The sequence below is a fragment of the Hakea prostrata genome, chromosome 3, assembly GCF_041222555.1.
Source record: "Hakea prostrata isolate BN-2017 chromosome 3, UWA_Hpros_2, whole genome shotgun sequence".
In the NCBI taxonomy this organism is placed as follows: domain Eukaryota; kingdom Viridiplantae; phylum Streptophyta; class Magnoliopsida; order Proteales; family Proteaceae; genus Hakea; species Hakea prostrata.
Window position 1 is genome coordinate 14,828,249 of NC_142602.1, and position 25,827 is coordinate 14,854,075.

A 25,827-nucleotide genomic window follows, 5' to 3' on the forward strand; every position below is an offset into this window, starting at 1 on the left:
AACATTATCTGATAGTCTTGTTGGGCGAGACTTGCATGCTGCGCGTTAAAGTTTGGTAAACGTGTAACACCTGCTGTCAATGGTTGAAATAGAAATCTCAGTCTCTACTTTTGACAACAAAATAGATGCACGGCAGTGAAGTTTTAAAGTTGAATCAAATCCAAATCCTGTTGGCCAAGCACAATGAATGTACAATGAATGCACAGCATTTAAGTTTGAGCCAAATCTGTAACAACCCACATTACTAGTGTCACAGGGGCAGGGGAAGGAGAATTCTGGCAAGCCTGGAAGCCCTGAAATAGATGTGACGTGTTACGAGGGCACTGTAGTGGAAAAGCGAGACATCTAATGCAGTGACTTGTAATAATTTACCTGTGGAATTCAGAGTTTGTATGCTTTTTGGCTTTTTGTAAGTTTACCTCACAGATGCTTCGAATGAAGACCAATGCCTAGTTGTCCATGACATATACGGCTTTGACTCCACTACTCCCAGGGCAGGTACTTGACGACCAAGACCAGTTTGCTAACCTAGAATCGGAATCAGGATCGAATCGGAATAAATTGAAATCTTTTCCAGGAACCAGTGGGGTTAATCTCTGCCTTGCTTCCCACTGGATCAATCGAAGATAGAATAGCTGAATCGCAGCCGCACCTCAACAAACCCAAGTTACTAAAACACTTGCCCCACCCTTCCAATATCCAACTGCTCAATTGGACAACCACTTATGAGCCAAACATCACACCACCTGGATAAATGCGAATCAAGAATGGGAAGGGGCACTGCTGATCACATTTAATAGTCAGCTATCATGGGCAACATATAAATCAATCAGAGAAGCAATACCATTAAAACCAATGTAATCCACTACAACCAAAAGAAAACCCAGGCATAGACCCGAAGGTGATACCGTTTCTTGATAATTTCTGTTAGTCAAAACCAAAAACGGCCAAAAGCGTGAGAGATGAAAGCTTAACAGGTTGCCTAAAAATTACAAAAACTTACAATGAACAAAAGTGAAATTGCCATTTATGAATACAACTCCATTATGGCACTGCAAATACAATTTGTTTGTGAATGACTCGTCATACTGGGAGAGAAAGATCCCAAGGGTAACAAAACGAATATGTAACTCTTATTAAGGTGAGGCCTGTCAGATGCTCTCACTTCAACAGTTGGGCTGTGCACTGTGCCATTATCTTTGACGCCCGAGTTATCGGATCTGTCATGTAGAAATTTTCTACAGCTTTTCCAAATGGTGCAACAACACTCACCCTCTGGCTGAACTGGGGCTTCACAGCACTGGGAATTGTAGGAGGTTCTCTTTCATCCAGGTGCAAGAGGTTTGGTGCCACAGACCTTATCCGGGTCCTGACAGCCCCAAGACTATCATATGGTAGCCGTATTCCAGCCACTTCTGAAATAGCTCTAATTATTTTCCAATCATCCCGAGCATCTCCAACGACTGGGACTGCAGGCAACGTCTCTTGACTGCATCCTTCAGTATTTTCATATGTTCCTTCCTTTTCACTGAATGCTGATGCTGGGAGTATGATGTTGGCTCGATAGACACTTTGGTCACCATGGTGCCCTTGATAGACCACAAAAGCATCGCCTGGGACCTTGTCCATGTCAACATCATCAGCACCCATCAAATACAAAAACTTTGCGGACTCAATGCTGTTTGCAGATTCTGGAACAAGACCAAGATCAAGGGCCGCAGCTTGGGCGGCATTGACTAGTAGAACATTGAGGCCATTCCAGTCAGGTCTAACCACCTTTCCAAGCTTGGCAATGGTTTCAACAGCAGACAGTATAGCATCTTTGTCCTTGCGGTTAAAAAGCCCAGAACCAACTACAATGGCAGGATTTTTGGCATGCAAGAGTGCTGAGCAAAATGGATGGCGACCCTCCGCAATTTCAAGAAGTGTCTGTGCGCCTGTGCCAAGATGCTCATGATCATAGTTAAAATCAGTTGGAGGACCAATGTACCCTACCTTGGCTTGGGTTGCACGCACAGACTTGTGGATTCTTGCATTCACCATAGCAGCTTCAACCCTCGGCTGGAATTGTAAATAAGCAAGAGGTTAGAAGAGTAAATATATACACACCCACACCCACATATATATATATATATATATATATATAGAGAGAGAGAGAGAGAGAGAGAGAGAGAGAGAGAGAGAACTTTGATCCCAGCATAATAAACAATTAAGTAACAAGAAAAAACAGAAAAGAAACCCCCCCCCCCCCCCCCCCCAAAAAAAAAAAAAAAGGTGTACAGGCATAAAACATGATAACAATACCATCTTCCAAAAAAAGAACACATGGCAATTGAGATTGTAAATTTTTTTTAATATGACTCATGTAAATTCTTGAAGCAAAAATTCAAGAATATATCATCTAATACACAGAATATAGTGTGTAAACAATGCTTTTATCAAAAGAAATCACCACAACTGAAACATAAGTATCCATGTTAATCAAAAGAAAGCAATTCTTACGGACTGTATGATCAAGTATCAATCTTACTTTTCTTTTATATTCATGCAATACAGAATGGAATACACTGTTTTCTCCAATCAAATGCCACAATAAAAAACAGTGCAAAATAATGTACATATACATAACATGTTTAAAGCTGTAAACTAGGCTATTAGAGAAGAAACACATCATCTAATCCCTGTAATGGCATCTCCATGAGTTTTATAAATCTGAGCTCAGCCAAGTAATTACATCATATGGATAGATATATAGACACTCCAAACAACGTCTACTTGCAAAGTAACCAATCCACTTGAGTCTCGAGAAAATCTGTCACTCAATATAGGAACTTCCTCAGTTTTAGGTTACCAAATGAGTCTAACGACAACTTAGTTCATGAGGTCTTTTAAGTTTCCTGGCAACAATGGGAATTTCAAAGCCCAAAGAACAAGAATCTGATTTAATATTGTTGACAACACATGACTTGGAGCCCAATCCAATTGGCTTCCAGTGCTTTCTCTCACATGAAGACTGAATTTCAAAAATATGCTCAAAGCAAATTAAACTATGCTAACCATGTCCGCATGGACTCAGTAAATTGTAGAGCCCTTCACCCAGATCAAACAAAGCCCAAAAATTATTGCAACTAAGATTCGCACACAACTAAGCAAGGTCTAAACTAATTGCATCAAGATGACAGGGTGCAATTCCTGCAGCCAAAAGAGGATAAACGCTGAGAAGGGGAAACGGTCAGAAGGAAATTCCTTGGAGGAGACATCAATTCAGCCAACTGATCCTCAATAAGATTGCACCACACAACACCCCCCCCCCCCAACCCCCAAAAAAAGGGAGAAGAAAACGGTTGCTCCCTTGTGGGTGGTTCTTGAAATACTTGGAATATTCTTCAAACAATTAAAATGAGGGGAAGAAGATGATGGGATGGCAGTGATCAATGGCCTGTTTGAGCTTCCGAATAGACTGAGAAACCAAGTAATCAGCATAGGATATGATACTGGTCTCATGAAATGGTTGTAAAAGCATCCGCCTAGGCACCTAGCCACATTTTTGGGTCAAGGTGACCTGGCAAGGCGTCCCCTTGGTTTTCATTGCCCTCTATTGCCTAGGCTTGCCTTGTCGCCTTGACAACCATGCTCATTGATACCCATCTGGATGAACCCATATCAGCCTGGTTTGTACCTGGGTTCATCTAAAAATCAATTATTTTAACATTTTACCCTAAACATATACCAATTCACTGATCTGGTATCAGCCAGAAACTGAATACAAGTCCATTGGTATTAATTATTAGAACCACCATGATGGAAGCACAGGATGTAATAACCTGCTCAGCTTGTCGAATCCCCCAGCAAGAAACACTAAATCACAAGCGCTAGAGGCAAAAAGTATACTTCAGGATTTTAAGGAGTATGCAGAATGGAAAAGAATCTGAAATTATGAAGTGGGTGGCAGAGTTTGATATTACAAGAACTTCAAAACCTAAGTAGGAATTCAACATGCAGGTAGCGGGGTATTCTTGGAACTGGAACACTTAAAAGTTCAGATAACAGAACAACAGCATCAATGATACCAGCAGGTTTTGTGCAAATAATAATACTACTCCTCAATTGCAGTTTCAAAAACTAATATCTTCTTCAACCTCCTACAAGAATAGAAATCTAGAACAAGAAAATAGGAAGCCATGCCTCTTCAAATGTATTTAACTATTTTGATAAACAGAACAATGTCAATGATTCTAGGGGCTTCTTTGCAAATAATACAGTGCTCTTTACTCGTAATTCCAAAAACTAAATCTTTATCAACCATAAAAAAGAAATAGTGTTTGATTCTACTAGTAGTTAAATTAGAGTTTGTATAGGAGTTAAATTAGAGTTTGTATTCATGTAGAATTCTATTCCTTGTAATATTGTATTTTCCACTTAATTATAAATAGAGGGCTTGAGATCATTGATCCATAAGCCATTCACCACAATCGTTTCTTTCAACATGGCATCAGAGCTTAAATTCAATTAGAATTTTTTCTTCTCTCTTCTTTCTTTTTTCTCTCTTTTCAAACCCATCGCAATTGGGTCACCATCATTCTTCAGTTACTACCGCTGCCTATCTTTTCTGTTGCAAACCTTGAAGACCAGAAAAAGAAAAAGAAAAAGAAGAAGAGAAGAAGAACCACGCTTCATATTACCGCCGCTGCTGTTTCCAGTTACAGCCGCTGCTGAGGTACTGCCACTGCTTCCTGTGCAATCGACAGAAAAAAAAGGAGGTGAAACAGCAGACGCAAAGACCCTGCTACTACTGCTGCTGCTTCCTGCGCCTAACAGTGAGTTTACCTCTGATTTTTCTCTCAATTTCTGGTGTTTTAAGTCTCAGTTTCGTTGCCGGTCCCTGCGATCGATTGCGATTGAATCACTGAAGAGTTTCTGTATTTGTGGTGCTTCATCCACCGATTGAATTTACCGTCGATTTATCAAATTAAAAAGAGGGGTTTATTTTGTAAATTTGAATTCTCTCAATATGACCTATTAGTAAATTAGCATAACTGCAGGGACTTATGCATAATTTGCATTTTTAGGGACCTTATTGTCATTTTCCAAAATTCCAGGGACTCATTTGTAATTTCCAGTTTTTCAGGGGCATTCTTGTAATTTTCTAAAAGTAATAATAAAAATAAAATAAAAAAAGGGGACTCATTGCTCTTTGGACCGTGTTTGTTTTCTTTTTCGGGTATCCTAGAAATTTATATTGGGTGATTAAGTGCATGTCTAGGAAAATTTTGTCTAAAGAATCTGGTATTTAAACGGACCGATTGTGTCCCTCCAGTCTTTCCTGGAAACTATATACTAATTGGAGGTAACCTGAGGAGATATTTTTCACATGTTATCATTACTTAGAATTGTTTTGGGTTGTTCGGCTATTGCATTCTGCAACATTTAGTTACTTCGAAAGGTTGAAGATTAAAGAACTGCAGATAATTTTGTCAACATGACAATTATTGATGGTACTCCTGCTCCCACCGGCTCCGAACATTACCCCACTCTTCATCCTCTTTCGGTAAGCTTTGATGGGACAAATTATTTGATTTGGTCACGATCTGCTTACCTGACTATTGCCGGAAGAGGACTTGTTGGACACATTACGGGCACCACTATCAAACCTACTACCACAGGCGTTTCACAGGATAAATGGATCTTGAATGACTCTCTTATTATGTCATTTCTTTTGAATTGCATGATTCCAAATACTGCCTGTTGATATTTATTACTTAATACTGCAGCCCAAATCTGGAAGGCTACTACTGAAACATATAGACAATTGAGGAATGATGCACAGGTTTATGAGCTACGAAAGAAGCTTCATGAGACTACCCAAAAGGAACTAACTTGTGGCCCAATATTATGTCGCGTTGCAATCTCTTTGGCAGAAGTTGGATCATTATGGGGATTATCATCCCACTAACCTAGATGATGTGACTACTTATAGGAAGCACATTGATAAGATTCGGGTATATGACTTCTTGGCAGGTTTGAATGCGGAGTACGATTAGATTAAAGTACAAGTCTTAAGTCGTTCTCCCTTTCCTACACTAGAACAGTCTGATGCTCTTGTTCAGTGTGAAGAAAGTTGTTGCTTAGCCATGCTTCATACTCCTATTATGGAGAAATCAACCATAAAGTCTGTTCGCACTAAATTTGATCCGACTAAGGAGATTGTCAAGTGTGAGCACTGTCACAAACCCTATCATACCAAGGCAAATTGATGGAAACTACATGGGAAACCTAATGATTTTGAGCAAAAACGAGCACATAGAAAGGGAAAACCAAAGGCTAATCTTTCTGAGACAGTTTCCATCACACCCATTGTAGACGTTGGTTTTTCACAGGAGGAGTTCACTACTCTGCGACATATTATGCAGTCTTCTATTGCCAGTACAGCCTCGACCACTACTTCCTCTACTACCCATACCAACTCCTACCTTGCTACTTCAGGTAAAACTTTTACAAGCTTTCAAACTTCTTTAATTTCTACTCCTTGGATCATTGATACAGGAGCCACAGATCATATGACATGTTTATCCTCCTTTTTCTCACAATATTCTCCAACTTCTGGAAAGGATAAAGTTCGAATTGCTAATGGCTCCTATTCTTCCATTGCTAGAAAAGGGACCATTCAGCATTCTCCATCACTTTCTTTGTCTAAAGTTTTACATGTTTCATCTTTCTCTACTAACTTGCTCTTTATCAGTAGTCTTACACATGACTTGAATTATAAAGTGACCTTTTTCCCATCTTACTGTGTCTTCCAGGATCTGGTCACGGGGAAGGAGATTGGACATGGTAAACAAGACAATGGACTTTATTTGCTCGAGCCGATTGGAGAATCTGCATCTGCTTTGACTACATCTTCTAATCCGGTCCATTCGGTAATATCTGACCTTCATCAATGGCACCGTAGGCTAAGTCACCCCCCTCTAGGAACTCTTAAGAAAATATTTCCTGATTTAATTTCTTCTTGTAATGAGGATAGTTTTTTTTGTGAAGCCTACATTTTTGCGAAGTAGACTCGTTCTACTTATTTACCTTCTCTTCATAATAGAAAACATATTCCTTTTATGCTAATTCATACTGATGTGTGGGGTCTCTGCCGACGTGTGTCTATTACTGGTCATAGGTACTCTGTTACTTTTATTGATTGTCACTCTCATTCTACATGGATTTATCTTTTAAAACAAAAAAAATGAGGTTTTTCGATGTTTTCGTGATTTTCATAATATAATTAAAACTCAGTTCAATGCCACTGTGAAGATCCTTTGCAGTGACAATGGCACAAAGTATATTGATGGTGAATTTTAAAGCTATCTCTCTGACTCTGGCATAATACATCAAACCAGTTGCGATGATACGGCTGCCCAAAATGGGGTGGCCGAAAGGAAGAATCGGCATCTCTTAAAAATAGCCCGTTCCATTATGATTGCTATGAATGTACCTGACCAATACTGGAGTGATGCTATACTCACTGCTTCTTACCTTATGAATAGGATGTAAGATACTTGGTTTTAAATGTCCTAATGAGATTCTTCAGGGACCCCCTTCTTTTGTTATTCCCCCAGGTTTTGGATGCGTGTGTATGCCGAATCCGCCCATCGAGTAAGCTGGCTCCCCGCGACCTACGTTGAATATTTTTTGGGTATTCTGCTACTCAGAAAGGGTACAAATATTATCATCCTCCCTCCAGGAAAACCATTGTATCCATGGATGTAATTTTTCATGAGTTTTGCCCTTACTATACACTTCTCCAGGGGGAGAGTCCTAGAGGAGAGGTGTTCTTTTCGACTCTAGATCTTCCTATCACACAACAACACAACTTAAGAGTCCTAGAAGAGTTTTTTGACCAGGGGGAGACTTCGGCCAGTATACTTGAGGACTTTAATCCTCCCCCTTCGATTTCTGAACCATGTGAAGAACCTAGCCGGGGGAAGACCACTCCTGTGAGACACACTGTTGGGGTCTTTCAAAATCAGATTGACCAAGATAAGGAGGTGCAGACTTATCAGAGGAAGAATTACAACCGGCTAAAGCAGGTGGAGAAAGGTGATACATTACCACTTCAATCTCCTGCTTCAGAATCAGATTCTACTATTTCCCTTTGGCTGCGTTTGTTTGAATGCTGGAATAAAGGTGGGGTGGGAAAATTCTTGAAAAGAGTGCAGATTTCTTACTTTTCCCTTAAATCCCAAAATGGTAGATTGTTTGGTTGCTTGGGGTGGGAAAGTGAAAAACAAGTTTCCTTAAATCAAGGAAACTTGTCTGCTGATGTGGCAGCTCAACTTTCCACCCCAAATATTTGGTGGGACTTTGTGGGAAAGTTGGGAAAAGTAAAAAGTGGGACCCACCACTATCACTTTTCCACAAAACCCTTTCCTTTCCTTTTCTTCTCCCTCACCCCACTACACATGGGACCCACATGTTTTTTTTTCCCCACCCCACCTTTGCAAACAAACGCAGCCTTAAGGTATGTTCTTCTGATCTTTTTATTGCTGTTAGAAAAGGGGTCAGATCTTGTACTCAACATCCCATAGCTAAATATGTTTCTTATAACTCTTTGTCTGACTCCTACCATGCTTTTATATCCTCTCTGTCATCTATATCTGTTCCTAAAAGTTGGCAGGAAGCCTATGCTGATAAGAGATGGAAGGCAGCTATGGTAGAGGAAATGCAGGCAATGAAGAAAAATGACACTTGGGAGCTGGTTACACTTCCTCCAGGAAAAAAAACCAATGGGCTGCAAATGGGTATTTATGGTTAAACAAAATATGGATGGATTAGTCAACAAATTGAAAGCTAGACTAGTTGCAAAGGGGTTTACCCAGACCTATGGGATTGATTATCAAGAGACCTTTGCCCCTGTTGCGAAGCTAAACAATGTCAAAGTTCTGTTGTCTGTAGCTGTAAATGAAGACTGGAACTTGCACCAACTAGACGTAAAGAATGCCTTCTTACATGGGGAGTTAGCAGAAGAGGTCTATATGAAAATCCCACATGGTTTCTCCGATGACAATATTGCAGGGAAAGTTTGTCAATTGAAGAGGTCAACTTATGGGTTAAAACAGTCTCCTAGATGCTGGTTTGGACGCCTCCTGAAGGCAATGACTTCTATTGGGTACAAGCAAAGCAATGTTGATCAAGGTTTAAAGTATCGGTATCGAGTATCGTATCGGTCCGGTGATTTTAAGAGACGTATAGTCCTGTATCAAATATTGTATTGCTCTTGCTAATATATTTTAGGGTAATTCAATGGAGAGACGTATTGAGATGTTTCGTATCGGTTCGGTAAAATATGGATATGTATCGACTAGTATCGTATAGTATCGTGGGATACTTTAAACCTTGATGCTGATCATACACTATTTGTCAAGAAGTCAGGTACTAACATCACACTTCTTATTGTCTATGTAGACGATATTGTCATCACAGGGAATGATGGTGAAGAAATTCAAAAGTTGAAGGACTTTCTTGGCAGAGAGTTTGAAATTAAAGATCTAGGGAAGTTACAGTATTTCTTAGGGATTGAGGTGGCTCGATTCAAAGAAAGGTATATTCCTATCCCAAAGAAAGTATGTCCTAGATCTATTATCAAAATGGGAATGTTGGGGTGTAAAGCAGTTGATACCCCTATTGAAGCTGGAGCTAAACTTAAAGAAAAAGAGGGAGAACCAATGGACAAAGGAAGATACCAAAGGCTGGTAGGGAAGCTTATTTACTTGTCCCACACCAGACCAGACATCGCTTATGTTGTAGGTATAGTGAGCCAATTCATGCATGATCCATATTTAGCTCATATGAAGGCTGTTATCAGAATACTACAGTATTTGAAGGAAACTCCTGGAAAAGGAATACTATTGTCACCCACTGACAATCTAAAAGTAGAAGCATACACTGATGCAGACTGGGTTGGATCTCCAGACAGGAAGTCAATTTCAAGTTACTATACCTTTGTTGGAGGTAATCTAGTTACTTGGAGAAGTAACAGAATGTGGTAGCTTTATCTAGTATCGAAGCTGAATATAGAGCTATGGTTTGTGGAGTTTGTGAGCTACTATAGTTGAAAGGCTTGCTGCAAGATATTGGAGTCCAAGCATAGTTGTTAAGGCGTCGCCTTGGCGTCTTGGCGGAAATGAAGGGCTTGTGGCGACACTTGCCTTAGGCAAAGTCAATAAGGCGGTCAAAAAAAAGTAATGATCAGCTTGCATAAGGGGGGGAAAGCATTCCGGCGACTTACCGTCGCCTGAGATGGTGACCAGAGTGACCGGAAGCTGCTGCAACTTGGTCACTGACTCGCTGCAAGCCTGCAACCGCAACAGTGGGTTGCACGGTGAACAAAATGAATTTGGGGAAAAAAAAATAATGATCAATTGTAAAAGAAAGAAGAAGAAAGAGAGTCGCACGATGGCACGCTGCTGGCCTAGAGGTTGTTGCCACCGGAGGTTGGCCGTTGCAAGCCTACAACTGAGATACGGTAGAGTTTTGGTTGATGAAAAACAAAAATCAGAGTCCAGAATCTCCAGATGGTCGTCGCCTGATGCCGGGTCGCACGGTGATGACGCCGGTGTTGCCGGTGTCATGGTGGTGTTGGAGTCCGGAGGCGGAGAGTTGGAGTCGGAGATGGAGTCATGGAGAGTAGCAGAGAGCAGAGAGCAGAGAGGCGAGAGGTTAGGGGTTAGGGCTTGATATCGAGATTTTAATCTTGTTTTTTCTTTTTCTTTTTTTAATTAATTTAATGTTACAAATGATAATACGTAACACCTATATAACCATTCACCCCTTAGATTCTTTTCGATTGGAATCTACTTTTCAATTTATTTTTTACCTTTGATTTGGAATAAAATAAATTACAATTTTAAAACCCAAAAGTCGGTTGAGGTAGGCTAAATGGCTAATATTAGTTTTTTTATTATATATAATATAAAACGCCTCGACCGCCTCAAAAGCGCCTCGGAGGGCGCCTCGTCGACTCATCGCTCCAACTAGCCAAACCCGCCTCACATCGCCTCATCGCCATGACAACTATGAGTCCAAGTTCCAAACCCTATGATGCTATATTTTGACAACAAGGCTGCTATTAGAATTGTTAATAATCCGGTGCAACATGATCGAACTAAACACATTGAAATTGACAGGTTTTTGTCAAAGGAAAGTTGGAACAAGGGCTCATCTACATGCCTTTTGTAAGATCTGGAGACCAAGTAGCAGATGTTTTCACTAAGGGGTTGAAAGAAAGAGATTTCCTTCCTATTGTAGGCAAGTTAGGCATGACTAATATCTATGCCTCAACTTGAGGGGGAGTGTTGGATTCTACTAGTAGTTAAATTAGAGTTTGTATAGGAGTTAAATTAGAGTTTGTATTCATGTAGAATTATATTCCTTGTAATAGTTTACTTTCCACTTAGTTATAAATAGAGAGCTTGAGATTATTGATCCATAAGCCATTCACCACAATCGTTTCTTTCAACAAATAGAAACTCAGAACTGGAAATCAAACTCCTTTATTTGCCCAACTGAAGTGGAATCCTGAGAGAGAAATCATTATCCAAACCCTTCCTGATTTCAACCAGCGTCCAACCAGAACAGGAAGCAGTAAGTTCAGGTCTCCCAGATCTGGTGATGGAGACAAAAGCAGATCTCAGTAGTAATTCTCAAATAGAAGAGCCACTTGGATGCAGGGACCCAGGAGATAAATCACCCCATGTAATGCAAAAGTTGACCTCAAACTATGGAAATCAGTGATAAAATCAATTGTAGCCAGCATCAACACAAGAAGAATGAACAAACTGAATAAGCTGAAACTTATATTTCCCTTGTTCTTACATCTGAAATAACATAGAAAAGGATAAGGAGGAGGGATACAGAAGAAAGCAGGATAGTGATAGTAGGCAATCTCAGCCTTGGGCCTCTCACCCATCAGCATCTCAGCTGCTGAAACAAGTCTTCTCAAACCATACACTTGCAAAAAAGCAACAGAAATTCCATTCAAGTTCAACTGATGATGACCTATTTATAGCTAGGGCCTAAGCTTTACAAAATTGGAACTTCTAAATAGAAACTTCCTATAAATCTACTGCTATACATCAAAATAGAAAATCCTAAAAACTAAACAGTAACAAACTGGACTAAAATACAATATACTTTATCAACTAAAAAAAAAAAACTAAAATATGGCAGCATTAGGATTGAATCTTTGTACACCTGATGGACGTACAAGATTCCGAAAAAGCATTCCCAAATAAGGCATATGTTGGCTATGACATTGTACATATAATAGTTTTTGTTAGAAAACAAGAATTAATAATCAAAACAACAGCTGAACTAGAACAAAGAAAAGAGAGAAGAAGAAGAAGAGAAGAGAGATGAAGAACAAGTAGAAGAGGCATGTGATTCTTGCTTAAGAGTCTAGAATCACAGAGCCCTTTTATTTATAGCTTCTAATGAATCTAATACAACTTGAGAGACAAGTAATTGTCCTCTAGAAAAAGGAAAGAAAAAATTACAACTTTAGTAACTTCCTAGCTCTAAAAATAGAAAGTTCTGAAAATAGAAACTACCACCAAAATAGAAACTATGCTTTCTAAAAACTCCCAAAACTTATGTAGCAAGACTCCAACATTAGCAATAGAAAGTAGAATAACATCAATAGCATAATACTGTTCACGTAAACAGTACAAACAAAGTTACTGTTCACGTGAACAAGAAATGGGCCTGGGATTGACAAGGGAGACAAAAAACATTAAGAAGGGAAAGACAACAGAAGTACAGGTAATTCACGAGAAGTACAGCTTCTACCTAATTTCCATTGTGGGATTATGCGCCACCACCCCCCCTAAAAATAGAAGTTCCAATCCGTTCTCGAAGCCACTATCATAACACTCTTTGTCCAATCTATGACAAATTTTCAAAGAAATCAGGACTCTGACCTTCTTAAGGGTTTATACTTTGATAGCATGAATCAAAAGAATTTATAAAGAGTCCCTACTTGATCCATCTTCTAACTGTATCAACTTGCCCGGCCTTAAAAGAAATCAACCTAGATAGATTGGTTAGTAAGGTCTGCAGACTCTGAATTATACTAGTTAGTGGGATAGGTAGAAGGGAATGGCACTGGAATATACAAAGCCAACACAAAATGCCACCTAAAAGGGAACAGCAACCAGAAAAAACAGAAAAGAAATGCAATCCAGACCAAAAGATTTCAAAAACAATAATTAGGATTCCAATACATTCACAACAAACAAAATTAATTAATACTGGAGTATATTAAGCCAGACTATCAACCAGATTAAGCAATAGAGAGCTTTGAATACTACCTGGGTGCCAACCAAAAGGAAAACATCCCCCTTCTCAAGGCCAGAGATGCTGCTGTTAAGAAGGTATGCCGACCGCAGATCAGCTTGAGGATTCAACCCATTTCCTTCACACCATACATTGTTTGATCCCATGTTGTTCAAGAGGTCTTTCAGCGCCATCATGGACTCTGCATCTGACAGCTTACCAGCAACTCCAACAATTTCCTCAGGTTTAACTTGGTGGAGAACCTCAGCAACCACGGCAAGAGCATCACGCCAAGTAACTGCCTTAAAGCGTCCATCTGGGCCTCGAATCATAGGGTCATTTAACCTTTGTCTTTTCAGCCCATCATAACAGAAACGTGTTTTATCTGATATCCATTCCTCGTTAATGTCCTGTGGGAGCATTTCTGGTTGGTCAAAATGTTCGAATGGAAATGCAAGAAGACCAGCCAAGTGTACAAAGAAACCGCTAGGCAATCTCACAAATTTCTATACATATATTCTTCACATAAAAGAATTGTTTATAAAGAAAAGATTGAAAAACCTAGTCTATCACCCTATTGAAGATGGAGAGAGGAAGGGATGCACATAAAATCTGCTTGGAGAAACCATAATTTCTAATAATGCCTAAATCAGTAAATTACAACCGGCTCAGAACGTCAAAAATCTTAAAAAGCACCACATTGGACAAGCAAATTAATGCACCAGTTTGGCTTTTTCAAAACAAAAGTCCAACTAGCACTTGATAATTACATAATATGTTCAATGAGAAGACACTGATTTTAGTGACTTTATTAGAATTCCAAGCACATGGGATATGCACAAAATTATTACTTTATTGCTGAAAACACTACATCTATTTGTGAAAGCACACAAAAAGAAATATTAAAAGAGAAAATTTTCCTCTCTCATTGTTAAGCAATGAGAGCTAAACGCAGGATGAAAAGATAAAAGAGAACTATCCTACTGTGACCTGATGATCTCTCTTGATTTTGATAATGATGAAGCTTAATAGTGCAATATGTCCATACACATATTCAGTAGCTATCCTCTGTTCTTTGTTTGCCTCTTATGGTGATTTTATGCAAGTTGTAACAGGGGCAGCAGTCATCAATCTATAATTTAATAAGCCAAGGAGATGTTTAGGTGCAAACACTGGTCAGTAAATCAACTAACATCCTCATCCGATCCGCAATTTAACAGTCTAACATTGAATCATGGGGATTTGAGTCTATATTAGATCAAATAAAAATGTTGTGCCATTCTCATCAACCACATACCTCACTGGAACCTCGGGTTTAGTTCCCATACCTGGGAGAAGAGTTGAGTTGAGATGTGGAGTAACAACTTGCAGCAACCATTTAGAGGTAAAGGTATCAAATCTACATCAGTAGAACATTCTGGCCATCCAAATGGAATTCCAGAGTATTGGTAGGTAAGCACAAGCTAGTTCAACTAACAACCAAGTGACCAACCCTACGGTAGGAACAACATAATATCTAACAGTGAAGATCTTCATGAAAACGACATATGCTATTTTGAGGGGTCTATAGTCAGCAATGGATTGGAAGTTTGGAGCTCAATTGTGGTCCCTGAATTGACTGGTTACAGAATTCAAGCACTGTAATTAGGCTTCACATTGCAGTAGACTTCTGATTCAGCCCTGGATTGATTTAGAGATCAACCGTAGAAGCACAAGCAAGAAAGGGAGACCCAAAGAATAGTAGCATCATTCAGCAGGTTATGTTCTTATCTTCCCATGAAAGTTCCATTTGACAATTTCAAGTCAAAAGTAAGACGTAGTCTGTCATAAATCATAGTTTTTATGGCAAATATTCTGACAAGTGGCTAAGGAATTTGTGAATTTCTACATAAAAAACGGTAATCAAACAATGATTTCATTTTGAGATACATATTTCACTTTCCATTTTTATCTGATAGGAGAAGCATTTTAACTTGTGAATGGAAGTGTTCAAAGTTTTCGATTTGAATTTTTGAAAAGAAAAAAAATCACTTACCACTTTTATTTAGAGAAGTGGTAAAGCTCGTAAGGGCAAGCATCCAAACTTTAAAACAAAAGAAAAGATTCTTAGCAATATCTTTGTAGAAATTTTATTGGCTTTGGTTAACCTAAAGCTATATTTTCTACATTATACCATGTCTGTATATAACTAATGCTAAACCAGCGCAGAATGAATAGTTTCAACTAACTGCAAGCCTATTAAAGATAAGGGGAGATTCAAAGCATCAAAATGATGCATCAGTGATTCTAATTATTGATGAATTGAATCCAAACTAGGTTGTTGCCTTTTTCTACCTTTAATGTCAAATCCTTACAGAAATCCTAATCAAACCATGATGTGGGGCTGTCTCCAATACTACCTCACCTCTTCTTATCTAATACTTGCTTCCCATTGCTGTCAACAGTGATCCAGCCTTGTACCTTATTGATGAGAGCAGGTAATAATGAAACAATCTAATGTTCACGCAAACTCAGGTCCATTACCAGTGTGATCTTGCACTTTCTTACCTCAAAATAAACTTAGTAGTTCGATATAAGTCAAAGATGGAAACAGTTGCTAGTGTACGAAATGTTTAACAATATCCAAAGGAAAATAGAGAGGTATCAGCATGCAATGAAGTTCACCTCATTCAAACGTGGAATGATTCTCATGACCTCAGGACCCCTACTATCAATCCTGATGTTGGACCCAACCGCATCAGTAACATCTATACTCTCTGTAGCCTTTAACTCCCAATTTCGAGCTTTAAAAGCAAACGGCTTTGAAGTCAGAGCACCCACAGGGCATATATCTATCACATTTCCAGAAAGCTCACTTGTCATAAGTTTTTCAACATAAGTCCCAATTTCTTCTCCACTGCCACGGCCTAACATCCCAAGATCTTGAACTCCAGCAATCTCAGTGGAAAATCTGACACATCTGTACGAATGACATTAAATTTACATTAGAATTTCCTCAAAAAGTGAAGAAACGGAAATATACATAACAGATAAATCATTAACGGCAAAAAAAAGATTGCACAGCACCTTCAGCCAGAAATAAGGAAGGAATTTTCCCCTCCCATACATTACATTTATAAGTTCTAGATATCTTATCAACATAAACATGCCATCATTCAAGTAAATTAAGGGATGAACTAATTTCAAACAAGGAATCAAAAGCTTCAACTCAGCCATCTTGCTCGTAAAGGTACACATCTGACAATTTTTCCTAATTAATGAATGCCTATCATGACCTAAATAACTGATATCCTGAACCAACCAGTTTAAATGCACCCAAGAAAGCTAAATCTCCTATAATTCACTTGCATGAAAAACAACATAGATGAAATACACAGACATTCAATTCACAAAAGGGAAGATAAGACCATTCCCCCCAAGAGAAAGAAAAGAATGTTCAAGGGGTGGGATTTACGTGATCCTGCACTCAGTACATTTGGATCCTCTTTTGGTCCCAGGTGCAATGGGTTTATGAGAATGAAGAACACTTGGAAGAGATTATAAATTGGCATTTTAAAAAAGATAGGATAAAAACATTGGCAAACATCAATCTCTCTTACAGAGTCAACAGTGCAAAGAATGGGGTTCTATAACTTAGAAACATAAATTGAAATTTTAACATCCATATTTTAAAAGAGTTCTTTACTTCTTCGCTGAAACCACTGACAGTTTAGCAAGAAAACGCTTTGAAGGATGGAGTAACGCTCAATCTGAGCCATCCTCCTGTCTCCTCTGGCCCGAAGAAGCATGCCTTCCCCCTCATCTTGGTAATTTCTCCAGCTCCTCAGCTTGGCATTTCATTAGACCTCCCTTCCTCCAGACCCTTGGGTAAACCCTACTGGTTCCAAGGCCACATCAGCTGCCACTACTGACTGCTTAGTGAACCTTAAACTTTTTCTTCCTATCCAATTCTCTCCTACACTATCACATTCAGGCTTCCTGGCATAATTTCATGGCATCCACCATCCATTTTTCTACTGTCCCTTCACTTGTATTATCAGGCAAAGAGCCTTAGCCCCACTGAAGACATCCCCTCCACTCTAAATGTGAAGGTCATTGGCTGATCTCCTCCATCAGTACACTCATGGAGTCAGATCTCATTCAAACCACTTGGTTTGTTAAGAGTCCAGGACAGGATGATCATCTTAGTCCAAAAAATACAAGGTTTCAATTGGTTTCTAGAGGATTCAAAATTGTTTGAGAAAGTTCATAGTTTCAACCAATGAAAACCAAGTAGTGACCAATTTTAACATTAGTAGTTTCAAGTCCTTCAACCAGCTTTGATGGTTTCTACAAGTTTTGATCAGTTCATCACATCGACTTTTACTAAAAAGATATTTCAACTAGCATTGATCAAATATCAATTTCTGGCTGGTTGAAACCTTGGTTGGCATTGGGCTACCATTCCCATGCTTAGACGGAGCACTACACCAGAAGATGGGAAGATGGACTACCAAATCTAGACCCATCAGTTGGATTTGGAAGGACATCTTTACCTATGTTAGTTCCAAGCTGTCTTCGATAAGCCCAAAACCTCTCAAGGACAACCTCACAACCCAACTTTTACTGTTGTTACCTAGGGCTTAACTGTTTGTCTTTTGATTTGTCATACAGCCAAGAGACTTGGCTTCTCCCCCTCCACCTGATGTGACCACGATTTTGATTCTGACCCCTGGTCGAAACCCTAAGTGGGGTCCTCTAAATGGCTCCAAGAAGCCTCCATAAGCTGGCTGAGCCCTCTACGACGGGTATTTAGGGCATTTTTAGCCCTCTTTTATTACTGGAATTAATTCCAGATTTAATCCTAGAGTCCAATCTGGTTTTTACTTCTTATTTGAGTTGTGTTTTAATTGGTTAAGTGTAGATAAGATAAGACTCTTCAACAAGAAGGGTTCTGATGTATCCAGGGTTGGACCCCCACCCCCCAAAAAAAAGGGCCCAAGCCCGATTGTGAGTCAAGGAGGCCGAAACCATCCCAGGAGTAGAGTGGTCAATTCCTACCCCTGGATGAAGCTATAATGAAGACCAAAATCCAGTAATTTAGTTTATTTGAAGTCTTGAGAGTCAAGCTATTTAATTTAAAGTTGCAATTGGAAAGAGTCATAGAGTTGTGTTAATTTAGGAAAGCATTGTTTCCTAAGAAGTCCTACTTTTAAGGATAACTTAAACTAGGAAGAGTTATTTTCTTTTGGGTCTATAGTGTGTTTGTTATCTAATTAGCATTAGGTGACTTAAGTGAGATCTCAGATCCAAGGGCTGAGATCGCATAGTAATTAGCATAGTAATTAGATACCTCTTTCAGAGTCCAAATTAAGTTGTGATGGGACCCTAACAGTCAAGTGAACCAGTATGAGTCTAAGCCCTTTGTTTCAGGCTATAAATAGCCTTTCTAGCGAGATATTTTCAGATTTGAATTGAGTTTTGAGAATACACTAGTATAGTCCTGGGATCCCTAGGATGGTGACCTGTCGCTGGGTTAGAAGCTCGTCTTCTTCAATTCAGAGATTTCAGCACCTTTTTCAAGCATTCTCCTACAACTCCAGCCAAGCATCCATTCAAAAATAAGTTCAAACCATCCCCAACCCCTTGCCCAAAATCCTCAGCCCTTTCCCTCAGTTTCAGCCTCACCCTAGCCCTCCCAAAGCAGCCGCAAGTCTTCTTCTTCCCCACGTTTTCAGTCCTAACCCCACTAGGATTTCCTCAACCTCAGCCCCAAAACCACCCATTATACCCTCCTAAGGATCACCCAAGCCTGCTGAACCAAGATCTAACCTCAGTTTACCCAAACCAACCTTTCTTTCTTGAGTATTGAAACTTTCTACATTTCATCTTCTTCCTTGAGAAGATTTGCAAAAATTTTTAACTCCAGAAAATTCTCAAACCTTCATACCTCAGCCCCTACCTGCTCTAAACAGACCCTAAACTACAGCATAGAGATATAACCAACTCTGAAATGCAGGATACCTCCCCACACCCCAACCTTAACCATGGTTGTAAAGGCAGCAAGGCAACCAAAGCAATTGGGGCTCCGCTTAGGCGATTAGGCGACAAAGCGGCGCCTAGGCGGCAATAAGGCGACCAAAGCGGTTGGGTCAAAAAATTTCAATTCAACTACTTTCAATACAACTACTTTCTATGATAAGCTAAACAAATGTTCAATAGTCACATTCATCCAAAAAAAATAAGCACTCAATAATCATAATTATGAAAAATCATTCAAAAAAAGAACATAAACATAAGTTCATCTCATCAAACCATGGTTGTCAAAGTATCTGCCTAGGCATTTACTGATTCATTGATTCTTGATGTTGAGTATGGCTCATGCTTCACATTCTATTGCCAACGAGCACGAGGGTAGGTTCTATGTCACTTTGGACCTTGGAGGTCCTTTGCAGATTGGGCGTCAATTAAGTGGTTCAAAATACAGCAGTTGAAAAACCGCTTTGCCGCCTAGGGGACGCTTTGACAACCATGACCTTAACCCTAGCCAAATTCCAGTTAACCTAGGATTTGAGTTTCAAATCTGAAATTTGAGATCTTATAAAATTTCAGATCTGATATAACAAAACCAGAGGCCTTATAACCCCCTAAAACCCTTAGCCAATGCCATCAGAAACCCTAATCAGTGCTGGTTCTTATTAAAGAGGGTCCTGGTTAACAAATCTAAACCTGGGTTTGCATCAGTCTCCTATCTTTTAGGATTTTGCTCTTAATTATAATGTCTTTATTAGTAGTTGGTAGCGGTCCTAAGGAGTTCTTTTTCAAGTGAACTTCCTTAGATAGAGTCTAGTTCTTTTAGTAGGCTATAAATAGCCTATTGTTTCTTTTTAATCTTCAAGTCTTATTATGTGAATAAGAAAATTGAGTTTGGAGGACCATGATTCCTGTTTGAGGGGGCCACGGCAGATTTTAGAGACAAGCTTTCTTCTTCAATGATCAGCCACCTATCTAGCATTCTTCTTCAACAAATTCCAGCAGCCATTGATAGCACCAGCAGCCTAATGAAGAAAGTACAGCAGCCCACCCCTTCATTGAGTTCCCTCACCTCCCAACCCCATCACAAACTCTAGGCATCCCCTCCCACCCTTGTAGCCTTCCCCCTCTCCTTCCCCTTGCTGCTGTGACTTGGCAGCAACCTCCCCACCCCCGTGCAAGACCTAAAACCCTCCCCCATTGCTGTCGCACCCGGACAGCAGCATCCGCAGCCACCCTCTGACTCCTAGATCCCTTCCCCTACCCCAGTGATACCCCTAGGCAGCAACCCCAACCTCCGCAACACCTTGCGGCACCCCTCCCCTCTCTTTCTTCCTTCAGCCTCTCTCTCTCTCTCTCTCTCCGCCTCTTATTCCTTGCAGCAAAACAGAAAAAGAAAGAAAGAAGAAAGAAAAGAAAATAAAGAGAAAAGAAAGATTTGAGAGATTGCCCAAGGTTCAAGGTTCCTCTTCCAAGATCTCTGAGAACCAAACGATCTTGATCCAAATTATCTCGTTCTTCTTTTGTATCAACTCTAGAATAACTTTAGTTTCCCAAATTCTTCCCATAGGAATTTGATAAAGCCTTAACATTTCCATATCATCCCATTCAGTTTTGTTAAACCAAAATACTGCCCAAACCCTACCCATTTAGATGCCAATTTTATTTTGTTGTCCATCCCACAATATTTAGCAATATTATCCTTCCCACCTAGCTTTGATCATTACTTTGCTAGAAGACTGTGGGTGAATCCTTAATTCTAGGGAATCTTTCGAAGAAACCTAACCCTAGAATCATATTAACGGCAACACCCCCTTCATCTCTCTACCTCTCATATTTTTTACCTCCCCTTCTTTTTCTTCTCACTGGGTGCTTTCTCATAATATATATATTTTTCTCCATAGGAGAAAACAAGAACCCTCAATTTGATTACAAGATACATCATGATTACAAATGGTAATAGCGAATGTAATTCTCGTGGTAATACATGCATGCAGATGCTTATAAAAGGAATTACCAATGTACCCCAGCCTATAAAAATGGAAGAAAGTTACCTAAAATTCAAAATTACCTCCTATTAGACAACAGAATGGCCGTTACTAGCAAGTCAATGTTGTCCTCTTTTTTTTTTTTTTTTTTGAGGGGGGGGAGGGGGAGAGAGAGGAGAGAATAATGATAGAAAAGCAAAGCCTACTAACCCAAAGTGCCGCGCTAACTCAAGCACTGGTCTTAGGGCTTTACGGTTGAGAAGTATCCAAACCGGTGCTTCACAGACAAAATGCAATCTTTTTTCTTTACTTTCTAATATTTGATAGAATAAATTTCAAAGTATCTTAGAACCATACGAAGCAAAAGAAAGCAACGAGAAGGAGAAACTAAATGCAACCCAGACCTTGTACACTGGATACATCGAGTCATCACAGTCTTCACCAAGGGGCCGATATTCTTATCAACCACTGATCGCTTCATTTCTGTAAAACGGCCGCGATCGGATCCAAAAGCCATTGACTGGTCCTGCAGATCGCATTCTCCACCCTGATCGCAAATCGGGCAATCTAGTGGATGATTCATCAACAAAAATTCCATAACCCCTTCGCGTGCCTTCTTCGCAATAGGTGTATCAGTCTTAATTTTCATCCCTACTCACCAAATTCTCATAAAGATCAGATACTGAAAACATAGGATCGAAATCAAGTAACTGACCGGAATCGCTGAAACCCTTTACCTGGAAGGGCAGGCATGGCACAAGAAGCAACAGGTTTGGGAGATTTTTCGACCTCGACCAAGCACATACGACAATTTCCGGCAACCGACAGGCGATCATGGTAACAGAAACGAGGAATGTCAACACCGGCGAGCTGGCAGGCTTGTAAGACTGTCATACCTTTGGGGACCTTCACGGGGTAGCCATCGACAAAAACCTCGATTGCATCGTCAGGGTTGGTTAAATGAACCCTAGCTCCAGCCACTGGTTTGCGAGGGGGAAGCTCTGGTGCTGGTTCAGGCTGCGCAGCTGCGGCTTCTGGATTTTGAAGTTCTGGAGTCGAGACGATTCCTCTGACGAAACCATTGCCGCTAGGGTTTTGAGATGCGAAAGCCCTAGGTAGGCGATTCAGTGCTGAGCTCCTCGAAGCTCTGAGAGCTAATAAGCCTAACCCCATCTCTCTTCCTCAATCAGTCTCTCTCCCTCTCCGCTCCTCCTTTCTTCTCTCAACTCTCCCAATTTATATGGTCTAAAAACTGGCTGTAACGGTTTACCGAAAAAGAAAAAAAAGAGTGTAACGATAAACTCATTTCGCCGTGGAATGATGGAATCATGGAACTTAAACATGAATTTCGCTATACGATTACGTGCCAGTTTAGAACAGAACCATCTAGCGCCCGCTAGCATTTTACATAGCATCGGATCGAAAAAGCTTGATCCTGCGCAGGATCATCAAGCGTAGAATCCGAAATTTTGGTCAAAATTTTGATCTTGATTGTTGAATCTTGACGGTCGGGATCAAAATTTCGACTGAAATTCTAATCCTACCATCCAAAGTGAATGGCTTGATGGTCTTGCGCATTTATTGCACAGGACCCAAGCAAGGTCCGCATCAGATAGAGATTTTCCTTTTCAGGGCCAAACGATGACAGGAATGACTAGCCTTCCAAGCAGAGTTGCTCGATTAGTAATGACCAATACTTCTTAATGAGATGATTATCAATTCAACTATAGTATATATAATATTTTCATTCCCCATATATATCACACACACACACCCAAAAAAAAAAAACAACTGACACCCAAAATAGAGGCCTACAAACCACTTAATGTTTGAAAAATACAGGCAGTCAAGCACCTCAAAATTGAATTTTCATTACACGCATTAGTCAAATTTTTCACTGAAAATCATTAAACCACTGTTTAAGTGTCCAATGAAAATCAAATTTTGGGGTATATGCGTTTTTCACACATGAAATGGGATGTCGCGGTTTAAGACCTCCATTTTAGAGTGTCGACGCAATTTGTTCAAAAAATTAATAAAACATTTTTTTGGGGTGATGTTTTATGATATGAATTGTGTTCGAAGATATGCTTCTGCTTCTAGTGTGGTGGTGGCTGCCTTGTATGTAAAGACAATACCAATGAGATTTTGGGTTTGAGGTTTTGCAACCTGCTCCCTCTACAACTTTCTGCTCACGATTCCATGGGCCGGTTAAATAAGTGAGTGGGCTTGGGTCCTACAGTTGGCCCAGCTGGAGCTCAATGAGGAAGAGGCCTGAAAAGTTGCGATTGGAACTCTTCTGATGTTTACCAGTCTCCTCCAGCTCATGGGCCGGTTAGTTTTTTTTCTGGGTACATAACAGGGCCCAAGGCCCAAGGAAAGAAACTCAGAAGAGCTACTGAAAGGCACTAGGCCTTGAATTGCCTATGCTTAGAGGATCTTCATCATGTCTTTTATGGATCTGAAAGAACTCCATCTTATTTAAATTCACATTCTCCCCATCTATATAACTTTCCACGGATCTCGCCAGCAAATCTATATTAGGTTGTGAATTACATAAGAACATAGCCTCATGATCTTGCAAATTGTGAAACTGAAAGTTCTCAACTGTGAAATGAATATAAAACTAGAAAAACAAGAGATCATTGGCCTGTTTGAGGTGACTAAACTGATAATACATCACTCTGAGAACTTCAGAGGCATGGACGTCTTTTCTATAGGCTTCTGAAGCTATTAAAAACATGTTTTGGGTCAAACATGAACTACTACTACAAAAGAAAGAGATATGGGTCAATCTGATACACCTATAGCTAGCTGGTTGTCTTTATCTTCTTGATTCTTTTTCTTTTCTTATTTGATTCATCTTTTACTGGTGTCTGCTCAGATCTTTGAGAACATTAAAGCACTGCAAAAAGATCAGATTATACATTTGGTTCAACCTAATTAGCTCTCCAAGATCTTAAAAGAAAGAAAGAGAGAGGTACTTTCTGTGCATCCTGAAAATGACTACCCAGGTAACCTATGTGGATGAAGAAGCCCTACATCCACCATCTTTATTCAAATGATATGTCACAGAAGCCTGAATAGCCCAGAAAAGCAAAAGTAGACAATGGAGATATGAGACACAGGGTGGGGACATGAGATCTCTGTAGATCACTCAATCCATCTGAAACAGTAACATGCTTGAATGGTGAACCACCCACAGGTCCAACCTTTCAGTGTGCCTCTCCTCCTTTCAACTACCCTAATGAAGTAGAGTCCCTACTTCCAGATGAACCCATTGTTGGATTGGCCCACCAAGCTGAGAAATGAACTGAGACAGATTAAAGGTTGCTTGGAGTTTTGGACCCATGATTTGTTCTAGTTTGTCTTGCTGTTAACCCTAGCATATTTCAATTGATCATTTCGATAAAAATGTAAAAGGAGAAAGTTGCTTAAATAGGTAATTTCAGCTCCTCTTTCTTGAACATATTCATTTTCCTATCATAGAAAGTTTTGACTTTTATAATTAACCAGGCTAACATACCTATATTCCTACCCAAAAAAGGTAAACATACCTATTGCATGGTCTGTTCCTTGATTGATGGAATAACAGTTTTTCGACTGTCTACACATGAAAAAAGTTCATAGTTTATACAATTTCTTTAGTTCTTTTCTCCTAGTTTTAAAACTGTAATCCTGATCTGAATACCCTAGCTGGTGATCTGAGCCGGATACCTACCCATCCTAACTTTGTACGGATACCTGATCCACCTTTAAAGTCAAAATTCTGAACTAAATCCTGTTCAAACTCAATACAAGTTCAGACCATCGAGATCAAACTTGTAACCATAATATATATATATATATATATATATATATATATATATGAAAGAACTATTATTTGAACTGTTTTTCAATGTAAAGAGCTTAACAAAATGTAACCGGCCTGATCATCCCCATGTCATGTCGTTTACAAGCTAGTGATGACTTATATGTTAAGTAAGTTTACTAAGATTCAGACACATCACATCCAATGAATGCCTGTGTTTTCACTCACCATATCTGAAGGAAGGGGTTGGACCAGGAGGCATGAAAAGGGCTCTAGAAATAGTCATCCAGACCCATTTTCAACTTCAGTAGAAGTAAAACAAAATAATGGTGGATGGTTGTTTCCTTCAACACCACCTTCATCCAAAGACACTTATAAGTTATAACAGATTTGAAAGAATATTAGAGGAGTTGGGAAAGAATAGAAAAAAAGAATACTAGACGAGATGGGAGAGGAAAATATAGGGATGTAAACGGATCGGATTTGAATCGGATAGAGGTATATCCATATCCGCATCATATTATATTTGGACGGATTCGGATAATATTTTATCGGTTTTTTGAAGGATTCTGTCGGATTCGGATGATAATCGAATAGTTATTTTCTTAAGTAGATTCTTCTAAATAGGTATGAATATAGATTGAATACAAGTTTTTGACTACCTGTTTACATATTTATCTTTTTATTTGTGAAGGCTAG

At 39.5% G+C, this 25,827-nt stretch overlaps 1 protein-coding gene across 1 annotated transcript; it reads right to left on the reverse strand.

Annotated features, from left to right (window-relative positions):
- Positions 1-890: 890 nt before the first annotated feature.
- EMB1467 (NADH-ubiquinone dehydrogenase) lies at positions 891-22,542 on the reverse strand. The gene is made up of 5 exons (XM_089149339.1): positions 22,055-22,542; positions 21,722-21,968; positions 15,982-16,276; positions 13,353-13,727; positions 891-2,061 (listed from the first exon to the last, which is right to left on the reverse strand). The coding sequence occupies exons 1-5, from the start codon at positions 22,488-22,490 to the stop codon at positions 1,162-1,164; spliced, it is 2,253 nt and encodes a 750-aa protein (XP_089005465.1). The 5' UTR covers positions 22,491-22,542; the 3' UTR covers positions 891-1,161.
- Between the last annotated feature and the right edge of the window lie 3,285 nt (positions 22,543-25,827).